The following is a 15,493-nucleotide window of genomic DNA, read 5'->3' as shown; positions in this document are numbered from 1 at the left end:
CATTTTCAAGTTTCAACGATCCAGCTCCACAGCTGCTATCTAAAATAATTTTTCAATATAACTGTTAACAGAAAAAAAAGAAAAAAATATTTACCATATAAGGATATTAAGCTTTTCTTTGACAAATGAAAAATATAGTTTTAATTCCATTTCAGATATAAAGCCACAATATTTTACTAACAAACGAATCCTACTATTGTTTAGTGACAGATGTACAAACACTAATTGTTGTTATTAACCATCTTGAACTACAGTCTTGGAACTTTTTTGGAAACTTCATAAAATAAATTGTAAGTCTTTTTTTATTTATTTAAAAAAATGATAAGCGTAAAATAAAAGTAAATAGTGTTGTTTGTGGGGTTTAGATAGAGAAGGAAGCAGTTGGGCCTGGCCCTAGAACTTGGTAGTAGTATAGTAAGTTAACAGTGTACTTCTAATTCTAGGGTTTTGTACATTACATGGCATCATCTCCTCTTGCAAGAGGACTGACTGAAAGCAATAATAAGCATACTTATTTCCCTTGCTTAACTAAAACACTACGACACAACACTCACTGATTTATACTACCACTACTACTACTACTGCTGCTGCTATTGCTGCTGTTTCAATTCAACTTTACCTCTTTTTCTTTCTTTCTTTCTCTCTCTCTCTCTCTCTTTCACGCACTCGTATCGTATAAAAAACAAGTCGCACAAACACTTGCGCTGTTCTCCGCCCTTTTTTTTTTTTTTTTTTTAGCCCTTTTAGACGTTTGCAAGTTGCAACTGTCAATCTCTCTCACCAACAACACGCACACTCACACTCTTTCTTGCACAATAAATAAATAGAAAACCCTAATCCCAACAAAACCCTCAGGGTGGTGCCACTGGCAGTTGATTGGTTTATTGATTGATTGATTATGGTGATGGCGGAGAATGAAGGAGGAGATGAACCGAAAGAGATGGTGAGTGGCCCCAAGCATGTATGGAATAAAAATGTGGTGACCAGCACTGGTAATGATGCTCCTGTCATGGGTGCTTCTGATTCTTGGCCTGCTCTCTCCGATGCTCAAACTCACCACCAACGCCCCAAGACTAATCCTGCTGTTGTCGATTCTTCTTTTAAGCTCTCCTCTGATCCTCAGGTTTCTCTCATTTGTCTCCTCTGCTTACACTTTTGGCTTTACGTTTATGCCATTACTCATCACTATATGGCTACGCGCCTTGATGGTTTTGTAAATGAATCAAGTATTTCAACTGTAGCTTCTTAGTACAGGTATTGATCATTTGATTCCTGGAGTCTTTCAGGGAGCAGTTGCGCAGCATAAGACACATGGTTCTGGAAATTCGAATCCTTCCCACAAGAGTTTGCCTGTTCGTAATCACAAGTCCGGCTCTAAGCGTAATCCAAATGCCGCGCCGCCTTTTCCTGTTCCATTATCTTACCATCATCCTTCAGCGATGCCACCAGTTTTTCATACTATGGTGCCTCCACCACACTTTGCTGTTCCTGGGTATGCTTATCCACCTTACCCCGGACCCTTTCCTGGTGCTGAAAATCAAACGCCAGTGCAAGCTTTTGTTCCCCCAGTTCATGCTATTGATGCTGCTAGAAATGTTCAGCCTCCTCCTCCTCGTGGAGATCCCAATGCTTCTGTTGCCAATTTTCCTAATAGAAGACCTAATACTCAAGAACCTGGTGGCCACATGAATCATGCCTGGCATCATCAGCGAGCTTTTGGTCCCCGAGACAGTGTACCTGTGCCACAGAGTATCGGACCTAGGCCTTTGGTAAGGCCTGCCTTTTTTGGTCCAGCTCCTGGTCCTGGATATATGGTCGGTCCTGGCTTTCCTGGTAATAACTTGATACCAATGTAAAGGTGCCTTTATTTACCATGTGAAGATTCAATTTATTATAAATTATCTCACTCTGAGGAGTACCACCCTGAATGTTGCATATTTTCATTTTGGGAAGCTCTTTCTTTCTTTTTTTCCATTTTTAAATTAATTGCTGTCCGAAATTATTTGTATCTATCGCACAGGAGCTGCACTTTGCTATGTGCCTGTCGTACCTCCAGGCTCTATTAGGGGACCTCATCCTCAGCGTTTTTTTCCATATCCTGTAAATTTAGGGGCTCCAATGCTGCCTCCAGAGACATTAGCATTGAAGGCTAACATTGTGAAACAAATTGAGTATTATTTCAGGTATTCATCCACACTTTACCACATATTTGGCTTAATGTTATTTGCTGTTATTTCAGTATTAAATTGTATATTGCTGATTAGGGCAAAAATTATTTTATTTGTAATGGGGCTCCAACAAAATGTGTTGTTGCTAATCTAATAAATGTAGCTTCTATGTTAATTTGTGAGCCAATGATGTCATGATTTACCGCATTGAGTTATTTCTGCCATTTGATGGTAGCTTCAATCTCTCTGGATTTGTGTCTTCAATGATACCAGTGTAAAGGTGCCTTTATTTACTATGCGGTTGGCTGGAACAAGGGAAAAAAAAATGCCAGTGTTTCTCTTTATATTTCTTTCAAATCAAAAACGTTTTTATCTGTTCATAATTGAAGTGTTGTATTATTTTCTGTTGCATTTTTAACTTCTTTTGGCAGTGATGAAAATCTTCAGAATGACCATTACCTAATATCCTTAATGGATGCCCAAGGTTGGGTTCCGATAGCCATCATCGCAGACTTCAAAAGGGTATGTTTTAACCAATGATGGATACTGTATTACTAGAACGCTACATATTAGATATGCTAGCTTTTGCAAGATTTAACTGCTTATTGACAGTTTCTGATATGTGAATATCTCAAAAAAATTTACAATAACCTATTGAGTTTCTATTTTTACCCCCTATTTGGGTAACAGGTAAAAAGAATGAGTACAGACCTACCATTTATCCTGGATGCCCTGCAAAATTCTAGCACTGTAGAAGCTCAGGTTAGATTTCCTTGCAGTGAGATATGTGCTCTTAGGTATTTCTTTTCATGCTCTATGTGTGATGGTGGCTGCTCGGTATTTTTTGACGCGGACTATTTGTGATTACTTAAGGAGTTGATCTTTTACTGTTTTTAATTATTTTTATATCGCCCGTATTCCAGAGTGTTAGTCTGCAACCCTCATTTTTCAGACAAATTTGTTTAATGCACAGCAGATAACCTTCTTGAAAATTTCAAATTAGGTAACTTTGTTTGTCTAAGCTAACCATGGAGTACTCATTCAGTGTCCTATACAAATTATATCTTTTCGAATTCTGTGTTCAAGATTTTGATGAAAAACTCTTTTCACCTATTGTGTTTCATCTTAGAAAGTTATGTAATAATGAACTTTACATGTCAAGGAGATTTGGGTAATTCATTTAATTACGTGATTGAGTGTTTATTTTGTCATTGTATTTTCATCAGATTATAGAATGCTTGGAGCTTTATTGTTTACTCTTTTCTCCAACTGTTTTTTTTTTTTTATTGGTTCTCCAATTGTTAATTGACCAAAGATTTGAATGGTTTTTCCTGAGACTATCTTATAATTCTTTCCTATTATTTTATTTTTATTTAAATATCATTATTATTGTTTTTTTGTTACAGTTGCTTGAGGGTTTGTTAGTCCAAAATTCTGAGTTTACAGCATAGAGCTATTTACTTATCTGTTTTACTGTAATAATGATCAGGTTTACATTCTGATTGTTCTCTCTAAGCATAAACTAGGTCTTATTCTTAAATGTTTCGTTTCTTAGCAAGAAAAAAACTAGGTCTTATTCTTTTAAATTGATTATATTTAATGGTTTTTCCTCACATTCGTCTGCTTTGGTTCAAATTTTCAATTTTATCATGGATTTTTTTATCAACATTATTTTACTATTTACCCTTACTAAAGCGTTATGAATTTAATTTTATTAATAGTACAGTTTTCTTTATTATTAAACTTAATGAGGTGTTTAATTCAAAAAAAAAAGAGAATACTTTAATTAGGTGTTTTCTCTAGAAATCTTTTGTCGTTTCCTTATGGGGCACACAAAACTTGAAGTTATGATTGTAGTTGCCTTGTTAGTTTCAAAATAGTGTACATGGGACATATAATATGGAACTTTAAATGATTGGTTTAGCTGATGGCAGGTCGAATTTCCCTTTCTATAACCTAGGAGCCTATGAGCTACTTTGTGAATTTAGTAACCTATAAGAGGCTGTCTTTATGTTTGTATGAGGACTAAAATTGCCATACCCAAGTTAAGACATTATACTCTTTCAAAGACAAAACATTGCTTCTCAAAAAAAAAAAAAAAAAGACAAAACACTGGGGGATATATAGACTATTGAATGACATTGCCAGTTTTTGCTTCTTTTCTTAATAGCCTTTTACTGAATCTACTTGTATTTTGTTATTGATCTAGGGTGACAAGGTACGTAGACGTGATGAGTGGTCCAAGTGGATTCCAGCTTCTGTGGAGCAGACAATGTCATCAACAGCTCAGACTTCACAGAGCCAATCTGCAGAAAACCCTGTTGATTCTATTGGGAATGGTGATATAAATAAAGATAATAAAAGGGAAATGCCCAAAGAAAATGTTGGATTTTCATCAAATACTGGAAATTTGATGGAGAATGTGCCACCTAGTTTTGATAGTGTAGAAATTGAACCTGATAATGGTGAAGAGCACTGTGATGAGTTTCTGCTCCTTGATGATGGAAAGCCAGCCTTCTCTGCTGAAAACGGTGACTCAAGAACATCACTCTCTGAATCAGACATGAAGTTTTCCAACCTTGGAACCAATCACAATATTTCCTCTGAAGATTTGTCACAAAGAACTGAGTCTGCAAGATTTGGTGACTATGGAACTCAAGGCTTGGAGCGATCATCAACTGTGGCTGTTCAGAATCTTATTGAGCTATCAAATGATTTTGCAAACACATTTATGCTTGATGAAGAGCTAGAGATTGAGCAGAAAACGATGAAAAAGGATGATCTTTCCGCACACAAGAGGTAGTGCATTCTTTGTATTCTCTTAATTTTCTTTATCCTATATTTCAAATTTCTGTATTTCCTTTCCTTTTACTCAAAATGTTTACAAATAGGATCTCTCTCTCAATTTTTAATTATTAGTGTTACTTAATTTCTTTAGTTCTGACTTTTTTGGTTTCTGCTGTTTCTTTTTCCACCACTTCTTTGGCAAGTAATCTTTCATGGAGAATTATGTTAATCCTTGTGTTATACTTGTATTTAGAGGTTATGTGCTATATACTTAAACCAAAGTCTGGAACTAAAAAGTGGGACAACTGTCTTTGTCCTATTTTAATTTCCCTTAAGGTTAAACTTGTTATTGTAAAATAGGGGTTTTATCAGGACTTTTGAGGGATGTAAGTAGCACCACTATATTTATCTCATGAATTTACGAGCTTCTATCAAATGAGTTTAGGTCTGAGTGCCATTTCAAGGAAAAAGGAGTCCATGTGTATTGCAACAGGCACTGCATTAGATTAATTTAATAAGCAACCATTAAAAAGTTTTTTCATCCTTTTATAATAATTTATCAATGACTTTTTGAGATGACTGTTTATTGTTTTTTCTACAGTTGTTTGTGGTATAGAGGAGTTTATGCATGATGTTATAAGGCCTGAGAGATTGCTTTACTTCCTGAATTGATATTTAGTGGCATTTTGTAAATTTTGATTTATAGACTCAAGTGCAATTGCCTGCATGATTTTAAGGGCATTAAAATTCTTCATGTAGATAACTTGTGACTAAAATTTTGTTTTTATATTTCTCCGTATTTTTCAGCTTGCATATGAATGTTGGGTGTTTTAAAACTTTCTGCAACATAAGTTGGCATTTTTGCCATTGGAATAAGTATCTGGTGCACATGGGTTCTAGAAATCATATAGGTTTTTACTTCGAGGATTTGATGATATTGCTTAAAGAGGAATAGAAAAGATGGAGAAGAAGTAGTAAAGGTGAGTTACCGAGGGTGAATGTAAGAACTTAGTCAGCCATGCCTTTGATCATCAGAGTACTGTTTTGGTATATTGTGGACTTCTATAGAATTGTAATAAGCTGATGACCAGCAAAGCTACAGAAACTAAGATAAGCCTTTGTTGGAACTATACAGGAGTCAATTTTTTTTTTTTTTTGGGGGGGGGGGGCTTCAATGAGAATATTTATTGAGCTAAATTATTTTGCTGAGAGGTGAACCAGTACTCCACAAACAGAATATTAAACAAACAAGAACAGACAACACCATATCAATAAAATTGCTTATCATTGAGCTTGAATGAGAAAGAATGGAAATCCTTACGCTAGTTGGGGAATGACATAGAAGCAGACCCAATAGAATGCATCTAATTCCATAGAAAATCAAAAGCTCCCTACCAATTTTAAATTTTCTGGTTTTAATATAACCCAAAAAATGGTGTGGTTCCATGATTCCATAATACTCTCATCTTTCCTTTATTCAAAAGTATAAAAATATCTTTACATTTCAAAGAGACACAACTTCGATGCCATCCAATGATGAGGACAGATTAGCGTCTCTGTTTTATGCCTCCCACACCAATATGGAGGTAAGTAAAACATTACAAATATTGAACTTGTCATGGGTTGTAAGTAAAGGTAAAGATAAGCAGCTAGACTTTTAGCGCAATGATTACAGAGTGCTATTGCATTGTTTAAGAAAAGAAAACTCGACAACCCTTATATCGCGCCCTAAAAGTGTCCCTTATCCACCAGTGTGGAGGTATTATTGTTCCCTTATTTAGGCATGTAGGCTCTCTTCCAAGCCTGCAATATTTTCTCAATTCTATACTTAACTGAGCCTCAAAACTCCTTTTTGTTTGGATTGTCACTTAAAGGCAGACACATATATTTTAAGGGCTGGCATTTTGAGAACAACCACCTTAGCAGAGTTTATCCCTGCTGTTTAACTGTTATGATCTATTCAATTTAAGCCCTGAAATGACAGTTACTAATTTTTTTTTCTATTTCCCTCATCTCCAGTTAACAATAGCCTTCTCCTGCCCTATGCAAAATCCTTCAACAGTTTTTGCTTCCTTAGCCCAAGGTGGGCAAACTTAGGGTTTTGTGTGGTTTGGTATGGGGTCAAACTGAAACATGCCAAGAATAACTGGTCCTGTTTCACCTCTAAAACCAAACCAAACTGATTTTACCTCTCAGACTGAATTAAACAAGTCAGAATGAGAAAACCAATTTCTTCTCTAAAATTGAACCAAATCTATTGGAGAACTAGATCTAACCAAAAGCTGAACTTAACCTGGTGGTTTGGTTCAGTTCAAACAGTTTGGTTAGGTTATAGTTCTTTCTGCCCATGCCGACTATTGCCTAATCTAGCTGTAGATAAATTTTGTTTTCCTTAAAAATAAGCTCTTCAGATTCCAAATAGGCTTAAAAGAAGAATTTATTAAAACTGGCTACAATTGGAAAGAGTCTGAAAATGGAGCTATTGAATTTGCTCTTCAATGGTGGATATCTGGAGTTACTATTTAGTATGCCTTATATTTGAAACTTCCATATCTGATTCCTATCTCTAGTACTTCCCCATATCTATGTAACTGGAATGTATGTGGAGGTTTTGGACTCTGACTCTAGCTCAACTCTACGTAACTTGGATGATTGATCATTATATTGGAAGTTCCTTGCTCTTGCTACCTTTTTTCTTTCTTATGCTGAATTTTCAAGATCTGTCTATAATTTAATAATGTTCATAATTGGCTATTTATGATCTGTTATGGAAGTCTGACCAAAGAAGCTTTCTTTTGCTAGTTTCCCCATGTTCTGCTTTTAGGCCTTTTTATTTTTTTGTTTTTTTTTTGGGGGGGGGGGGGGGGGGGGGGGGGGAGTTGTGGTTGTTGGGGTGGGTGAAGGCATATTTATTCTCAACTTCAAACGCGTCTTGCTCATATGAGAATATCTGGCAATATCACTTCTTTATCAGTGAAAGTAGGCTGATGCAAATATTGCTCTATATAATAGTTGATACTAGGTTCTTTATTTGTGCAGTTCTTTCTTTTGTTCTGGGATCAAAAACATTGGCTAGCTTTTTCTGAATCTTAGTGCCATGGATACAGATTTCTTTATGCTGTTCAACTCTTGTTGATGTTCTTTTTAAGTATGAGACTCCAAATGCTGACCATATTCTTGATTTTCTGAATGACTTGTTTTTCCAGGATTGACGATGAAGATGATGAGAATGTTGTCGTCGATCAGGATGTTGAGAGACTTGTAATAGTCACCCAGGTATGGCCGTTGAGTGGCAATTTTCTTTTCTTTAGTTGATGTGCCTTTCTTTATTTTAATTTTTTTCAGCTTTGTCAATGTTCTCAGTTGTATAGAGTATCTTATGTCTCATTTGATTCTTAATGGTTCATATTTCCTTCGCTAACTATTAATATGGGTTTATGCCATGTGAACTGAATCAATAAGGTTTGCATGCTTGCATATTATAATTCTACTATTATATCGTTGCTATTGATGTATTAGGGATTTTTTGTTTCTTCGTCAAGTTGGTTGCTGTAGAGGCAGTGAACCAAATTAGATTCAGGCATGATACACCTTTTAGTTATTGGGAGAACCCAAGTACTCTCTTTCGGATCCAGGAAAAAGCTCTCAGAGATCTTTTTTCCTTTTGGAAGATACAGGAGCGAAACAATCAACCTATTGATATTGGAAGACCCAAAAGATTCTTCCAATGTATCAGTTCGGGGTACTGTCAAGAATTCTGAGTCTCTGACAATCCTTTAATATCTGTCTTGGAAGTTGGGTACCAGGACATATCTTACTTGACCTCTTCACCTCGGCAGATGAGAGATCAATTTTCTTTTTTCTCCCCGTAGATATTCACTTCAAATGTCAATTTCATGTAGAGTTACATAACTAAAGTGAAATTTTGACTCTGATGTCCACCTGGGTGACATTCGATTTGGCAGTTGGAACATTTTGACTATGCAGACTCACCTGTTGAGCAAGTCCTGATTGTCATTTCTAATGGAAAAAGATTTCTAAGCACTTAGGTTATGGTTATGTCTATGTGAAAGAGGAAATAGAAAAGAGACTTGAAAGATGAAAGGACGAGCTTAAATATTTTTATGGTTTTATTCTGATCATTTACTGATTCTTTAACCTGTTGCTCTTCTGCTTTAAATTTGCACGTAAGCTCTTCGAGCGAGCAAGACGTTTGTTGGTTGTCCTAGATTGTTTTGTTTTATTATATATCAATATGTTCTTGATAAGGGTGAAAAAGCTGGCAACACAGAGATCTATTGTATCGCTTCCTTTTTAGGCTAATTGGCATTGAAGATTAGAATAGATTTTTAAAGATACTTTCTGAATTTTTGCTTTGGTTTCTTTTTTGGGGGGGGGGGTCTTTATGGGCTTTGGTTTAAAATGAATTTTAGGATATTTGTTTTTTCTTTATACATTTCAATGGCACTCTGTTTTGTTTTAAATTTGAAGTCATCTCGGGTGTGCTTTCTTGGAAATGTACTTAACGATCTCCAGGCAAAGGAAAAGAATGTGTGCATTTCACTAATAATTGCTAGCAACCATTACCTGACTGTTGTAGCCACCATGACAGGAGGCACTGTAAAGGGGCTAAAAAGGAAGTTTCCTCATCTACTTGGAAGTTCTTATATTCTCTCTAAGCAGCTCTTTCCAGTGACCGGAAAAATATTTTGTTCAAGCTTTGATCACTTAAGAGGTTTTTTACGTCAGCTAACATGTCTTACCCCTTCTGGGTACTGCTTAAAAAGCCTTGAAGTCAATTATGTTATGCCTTAACTTTCCTGATAACGCTCATCGCTGATTGTGTCTGATGAGATTGTGTCTGATGACGGACACATAGAATTTGGTTAGTCTTCAGCCATACTGCATTATCAGGCTATTGTTTTCTTGCTGATTATTTAGAAAATAATATAATTTTCCTGCTGCTTTAAGCTATGAATTTCGGAATCAAAATGTAACTTCTTTTGAACTTCTTGTTCTGTTTTTGTTCTTTTGCTTGCTATACCCTATCTTTCTCTCTCTCCATTTTGTTAATTGATCAATGTCTCACACTTCTCACTCCTGTGCAGAATAGTTGGGCGGTTGAAGGATCTAAAACTGGTGGTAAAGGATTAAAGTCCATTTCAAATGAGCTCGCTTCTGCCATAAATGATGGTCTTTATTTCTTTGAGCAGGTTAAGATGCCTGTTGCTTCTTTTACTTTTATTACCAGCATCACATTTTTGCACTGTTCAAGTTCACTTACCATTGAAGTTTTGTAACCATATTAAGTTCCTTGAATGTTATCCTGACAGGAGCTTAAAACTAAGAGATCTAGTCGTAGAAAAAATAGCTCAAGTTTTGAGAATAAGGATGGAAACCTAAGATCTTCAGGCAGTACTTCAGGAGTATCAAATTCAAAAGCAGTTGACAATTCAGCTTTCAGTATTAATCATGAAGAGTCTGGAACTTCCCGCAGAAAACAAAACAAAAATATCCCCAGGCAACAGACTTCCCTTAAGCAGCGATTTTTTTCAAGCAACTTTAGAAACCATGGAACTGGTCGAAATTCTCATGGATTCATATCAGAAAGTCCACCAAGTAATTCAGTTGGATACTTCTTTGGTTCCACCCCTCCAGAAAATCATGGGTTAGTTGAAAGTGATTGTTGCTAGTTTTTATACTACAATACCTCAGATTTTCATATTAGCATTAGTAGCTCTTGAAAGCAATAACTGAGGTTATTATTGGTTTCAAATGCAAGTATTTTATGTTCTGTATGCTAATTGGATGAGATCTATGCTGATTTTACCAAATTTTTGGGTTTTCTAATGAATCTACATTGTGCAGCCCTAGGCCTTCAAAGTTGAGTGTTTCACCACATGGCACTCTTTCTAGTGGTAGTCCACCCGTGGGTTCCATGCCAAAATCATTTCCACCATTTCAACATCCCAGTCATCAACTGTTAGAAGAAAATGGTTTCAGACAGCAGAAGTAAGGGGATGTTGAATTTTTTTCTTTTGTGTGTGTGTAGGCATATGCCTCTGTTGAGGGACTTGTGCGTTGGAAGTTGGCTGAACTCTTTCGTCTTATCTGAAGGTACCTGAAGTTTCGGAAGCGGTGCTTAAATGAGAGGAAGAAATTGGGAATCGGCTGCAGTGAGGTGGACTTTGTCACGAAACTTTATCTCTTGATGCTTTAACTGTATTTCAGAAAATCAAATTAATTGGTTTTGATCATATTCATGATTGTTTCGTGGCTTAGAGAAAAAACTATTCCAAGTCTTGTCACTTTTGTTCATTTTGCTGATTTACTTCCACTTTTACTTTTATGGTTAATGCTTTGTCTTGTCCCTTACATTGCGTTCCTCCTCCTCTACCAAAAGTACTTTTAATAGAAGGATGTTAAAAGGCCTGTCTCCTTCCACAAATAAATTGTTTGTAAACAACAACTCAGCTTGGCGTTGTCATACGTTCAGTGTTATGGGTGATGGTTTTTAGTGTTTCATCTTTGATGATTTAGTAAATCAAATCTCTTTTTTTGTTTTTTATTGGGTGTCTCTAGTTATCATTGTCTTAACCAAATGCTTCTTTCGGTCCATTTTTATAAGCTGAACCGGACAAATTTAATTTGAAGTCATTGTCATTATGTTAGATAAATAAAGGAGAAACTTGCTTTCATCTTTTCGTTTGTCTTATTTTTCACATTTAGAAGTTCCAGATGTTTCCATTTCCTCTGCCTCCAGAGGCTTGCACTTGTTTTGCTATTGTAATGTCAGCCCCTGTCATTTTTCATGCAGGAAATGAATACACTGTACAGGTTTTGGTCATATTTTCTTAGAGAAATGTTCATCCCTTCTATGTATAATGAGTTCCAGAAATTTGCCCTGGAAGATGCTGCTGCAAGTTATAATTATGGGATAGAGTGTCTTTTCAGGTTTTATAGGTAATTCCGGTGAATTATGAGTTTTTCACTCTTGTAGGGTGTTTGAAGCCCACTTTCATGTTGCTTCCCTCTTTCATTTTAATTAATGTTTGTTCTACTACTTTTAATTATTTATTTTTCCCTTAGTAGAAGCAAGGGGTACCACTGGTTTTGTTAATTTGATACATAATAATCTTAAAAAAGATTAATAATAATATAAGAACTTTTTCTTTCAGCTACGGTTTGGAAAAGGAGTGCCGAGAGGACCTCTATAAGGACTTTGAGCAGCTGACTCTTGACTTCTACCATAAAGGCAACCTTTATGGTCTTGAAAAATACTGGTATGTACTTCCTGCCTTTGCTCATTTTGGAAAATTGGGACAAAATCATTTGGGATTGGACAAATTCTTATTACGACATGGAGATAAAACTTTATAACTGTAGTTGGGTCTTTAAGTTTGCGGTGGACCAGGCAAAGTATTTGGGTAGAAGATTGAAATTAGAATCGCTTGCCCGCTTGGTGAATGGAAAAGGTTCAAACTTTGAAGGTAAAGGAGTTGCTAGAAATTCAAGGGGTAAAAGTGACATTTTGTGGGTATTGCAGTGGGAACTCCTGTGGGCTTGCACCAAAGGCCCCTAGGGTTATTTTTGCCTCAGACATTTCTAATATCAGCCTTCACTAAATTAGATCTGATTCTTGAGTATAAGTGTTATGATGTTTGTTCAAATGGATTCATTTCTTGAATATAAATGGATGAATTCAGTTTTACTGATATAACTTATTTTGGACGTGAAAAGGTTATTCTCTTGATTGGAAGGCCTAACAAGACTTTTGTACTGTCTCGAAGAAATCAAGCATTGTTCTGATATCATTACTTACAGTTTTTAGTTTGAATTTAGTTTGTATTGTAATGTTTTAAGAATTGCAGAATATACTTGCGTGCAGTTAGAATCATCTGACGTACTACAATACATGCTTATTTATTTTTATTTCTTTCTAGTCTTAGAAATTAAAGGGTACCCTGTGATGATGTGAAGATTATTATCTGAGCTTGCTTTTATGGATCAGCTGCTGTTACTATTTTTAGTGAGCTGCTTCCATTTTATTTTTTCTAATTAAAATTGCTAATGTGGCAGGGCTTTTCATCATTACCGAGGGCTACGTGACCAGAAAAATCCCCTAAAGAAACATCCGGAACTGGAAAGGTTGCTCAGGGAGGAATACCGTAGCATAGACGACTTCCGTGCCAAAGAGAGAGTTAACAGTTTGAAAGCAGAGAGCCGCTAGCTTCAGGTAATTCCTGTGTTCTGGTGGCACCGAGCCAATGATATGCCAATTTTGAAAACCGATCCTGACGAGTTAACAGAGAGTTGGAGTAGCAGCCTGCATATGCTTTCAACGCCAATGAATTTTTTGTATATTGTATATTGGGGGAAGGATTGTTCAGGCATGAGGGCCGCCGAGTGCTGAAGTTTTGTCATGGTTCTAATATTCAAGCTTTTCTGGCTCCCCATCCTTTTTATTTTTGTTAATTCTGTGTTGTCTGCAAGCTTGGAGAGGTGCCTCTGTTTTTTCTTGGGTCATTTCACTTCCCCCTGAATTGTAACTTGTACATAAAGGAAACTGGAAAACCCCCAAAAAAAAAAAAAAAATTGTAGGAATCTTGTGAAAATGAACAATAAGAGAGAGTCATTTTTTTGATGTTAGTCTAATTTTCTGGTATTAATCTACGTTGATTTCTTCAGTAGTTAACATTGTAGACGTGAAGAAACTCTGATTGTGATGGATGTTCAACCTCACCTACAGTTTTATTCTGATACTTCATGTTAGTTTAATGGTAGATTTTTTAAGGGAAAACATCCACCGTCATTTAAAGTTTTACGCTTTACAGAAAGTACACAAATTTTGAAATTTTCAGTTGTCCAGACATTTGAATATTTTATAACATTTCCATTTCTGTCTTAATATTGTTTGCGGTTTGATGACATTAAAAGGGTAAAATTATCATTTAACATTCACATACAATTAATACGAGAAAAAGTTTTTTTCATTCTTAGAGTTTCATGTAATATTTCATTTCATCTCTATTTTTTACATAATAGTTTAAAATATTCTTCTGTTAACTCAACGTTAGTTAAATATCGTTTGTTAATAATTCGTTGAGGGTAAAAAATAATTTTTTTATGAAAGAGAAAATTAGAACAAATAAATAAAAGTTTATATATAATTAAAAATTATTTTTATCTAATCTCACTAAATAAGAAATACCGAAAAAAAAATGAAACTTTTAGTTCTAGCAATTGTTTTTGTAGTTTTCTCTATTTTAGCGGCATAAAAAGCCCTATAAAACTTAGATCGAAATACTAAAAATAATCACAATTTTTATGTTCATATAAATATACCCTCTAATTACACTGTGAGCAAACTTGGAGAGACAATAATGATCAAAGAAGAGTGATGGTAAAGTTCAAAATAAAAATTGATTGAAGTTTAAAAAGATATTTAGCACATGCAAGTAAATAAAATTTGGTTGTATTTTTGAGTTTTTTTTTCCAATGATTTAAAGATATTGTGTTAATTACAATTTGTTACTTATGGCAATTATTTAGTAGTTATATCAAACTATTTCATCGTCGATTTCATTTAAACAAATTAATGAATTTTGCATATTTTATAGTGTCATTTAATTATGTAAAAATTTTATTTTAATATAGTTTGTATCACTTTAATAAAAAATCATATTGTCTTTAATGAATTACTCGTTAACAACATTAAACTAATGGTGAGTTAACAGAAGGATATTTTGATATATTTTTAAAAAGTATGGATGAAATGAGCTATTGCATGAAACCTTAGGGATGAAAATGATTTTTTTCTCGATTAATACACTTTGTGTGATTTGGTTCAATCATTTGTGGTTTAACTTGTTTGTTTTCTCAATTTAATATTTAAAAATGTAGCTCAAATTAATTTTTTTAATCTTTTTAACCCTCTTATGATTCGAATTCGAATGATCGATTAAAAAAAATCAATTGAAATCAGTCGACGAGTCCCAAAAGACTTAAAAACATTTATTCTTATATGATTGAACAATTTTACAAACCATTAATGGCTTTTCCCAAATTAATTTGAGGTCCTTAGGAAGTTGGACTTACTGTCATATTCTCTAGACTTTGGCTCACTAATAGGAGGATTGCATAAAAGGGACAACTACCCCAACCGTGGAGAATATGTCAACCAATGTAGAGAAGGGATCTCAAGAGGAAGAGGTCAACTACTTAAACTTCTTAAATTGTAACATGTTATCATGTAGACATCACATGCAATTTTTTTGCATCTAAGAATTTCACCCAATAATAATTTAAGTGTTATGTAATTATTAACATATTTTTAGTTATTGAGTATAATTCTTGACTTAAAAATGTAAGTTACATATAATATAATTTAGCTACACTCTACACATCAACTAACATGATATTGAGTCTAGTTCACGACCCCCAACACCTATTAAATAACACAAATTATAGCTATTGGAACTGCTGCGCTCCAGTCCCGAACTAACTTTTAGTATGATTTATAGAAAGAAATATCCAAA

At 34.8% G+C, this 15,493-nt stretch overlaps 1 protein-coding gene across 3 annotated transcripts; it reads left to right on the top strand.

Moving 5' to 3' along the window:
- Positions 1 to 456: 456 nt before the first annotated feature.
- On the top strand, positions 457 to 13,645 carry LOC102621746 (la-related protein 1A). Of its 3 annotated transcripts, none has more exons than XM_025094763.2 (14): positions 460 to 1,123; positions 1,242 to 1,833; positions 2,021 to 2,183; positions 2,600 to 2,690; positions 2,859 to 2,930; positions 4,378 to 4,967; positions 8,162 to 8,231; positions 10,064 to 10,168; positions 10,289 to 10,623; positions 10,824 to 10,967; positions 11,073 to 11,136; positions 11,773 to 11,918; positions 12,134 to 12,238; positions 13,035 to 13,645. In XM_025094763.2, the coding sequence occupies exons 1-14, from the start codon at positions 899 to 901 to the stop codon at positions 13,183 to 13,185; spliced, it is 2,853 nt and encodes a 950-aa protein (XP_024950531.2). In that variant the 5' UTR covers positions 460 to 898; the 3' UTR covers positions 13,186 to 13,645. The 3 variants fall into 3 exon arrangements, with proteins under 3 accessions (XP_052290621.1, XP_024950531.2, XP_006470432.2); XM_006470369.4 differs by having other exon boundaries at positions 462 to 1,123; positions 1,287 to 1,833; XM_052434661.1 differs by lacking the exons at positions 11,773 to 11,918; positions 13,035 to 13,645 and having other exon boundaries at positions 457 to 1,123; positions 12,134 to 12,198.
- Positions 13,646 to 15,493: the final 1,848 nt, after the last annotated feature.

The sequence above is a fragment of the Citrus sinensis genome, chromosome 2 (genome assembly GCF_022201045.2).
Source record: "Citrus sinensis cultivar Valencia sweet orange chromosome 2, DVS_A1.0, whole genome shotgun sequence".
Taxonomy (NCBI): domain Eukaryota; kingdom Viridiplantae; phylum Streptophyta; class Magnoliopsida; order Sapindales; family Rutaceae; genus Citrus; species Citrus sinensis.
The sequence above is the reverse complement of the archived record's forward strand: the minus strand, read 5'-3'. Positions and strand labels throughout refer to the sequence as shown.

What these genes read in the sequence shown, in the direction of transcription:
- LOC102621746 (XM_025094763.2), top strand. Translation starts at nt 899, where the DNA reads ATGGTGATGGCGGAGAATGAAGGAGGAGATGAACCGAAAGAGATGGTG. An exon ending in CTAGCACTGTAGAAGCTCAG is followed by an intron (nt 2,931 to 4,377) that starts GTTAGATTTCCT and finishes TTATTGATCTAG; the next exon opens with GGTGACAAGGTACGTAGACG. An exon ending in TGTCTTTTCAGGTTTTATAG is followed by an intron (nt 11,919 to 12,133) that starts GTAATTCCGGTG and finishes TTTTTCTTTCAG; the next exon opens with CTACGGTTTGGAAAAGGAGT.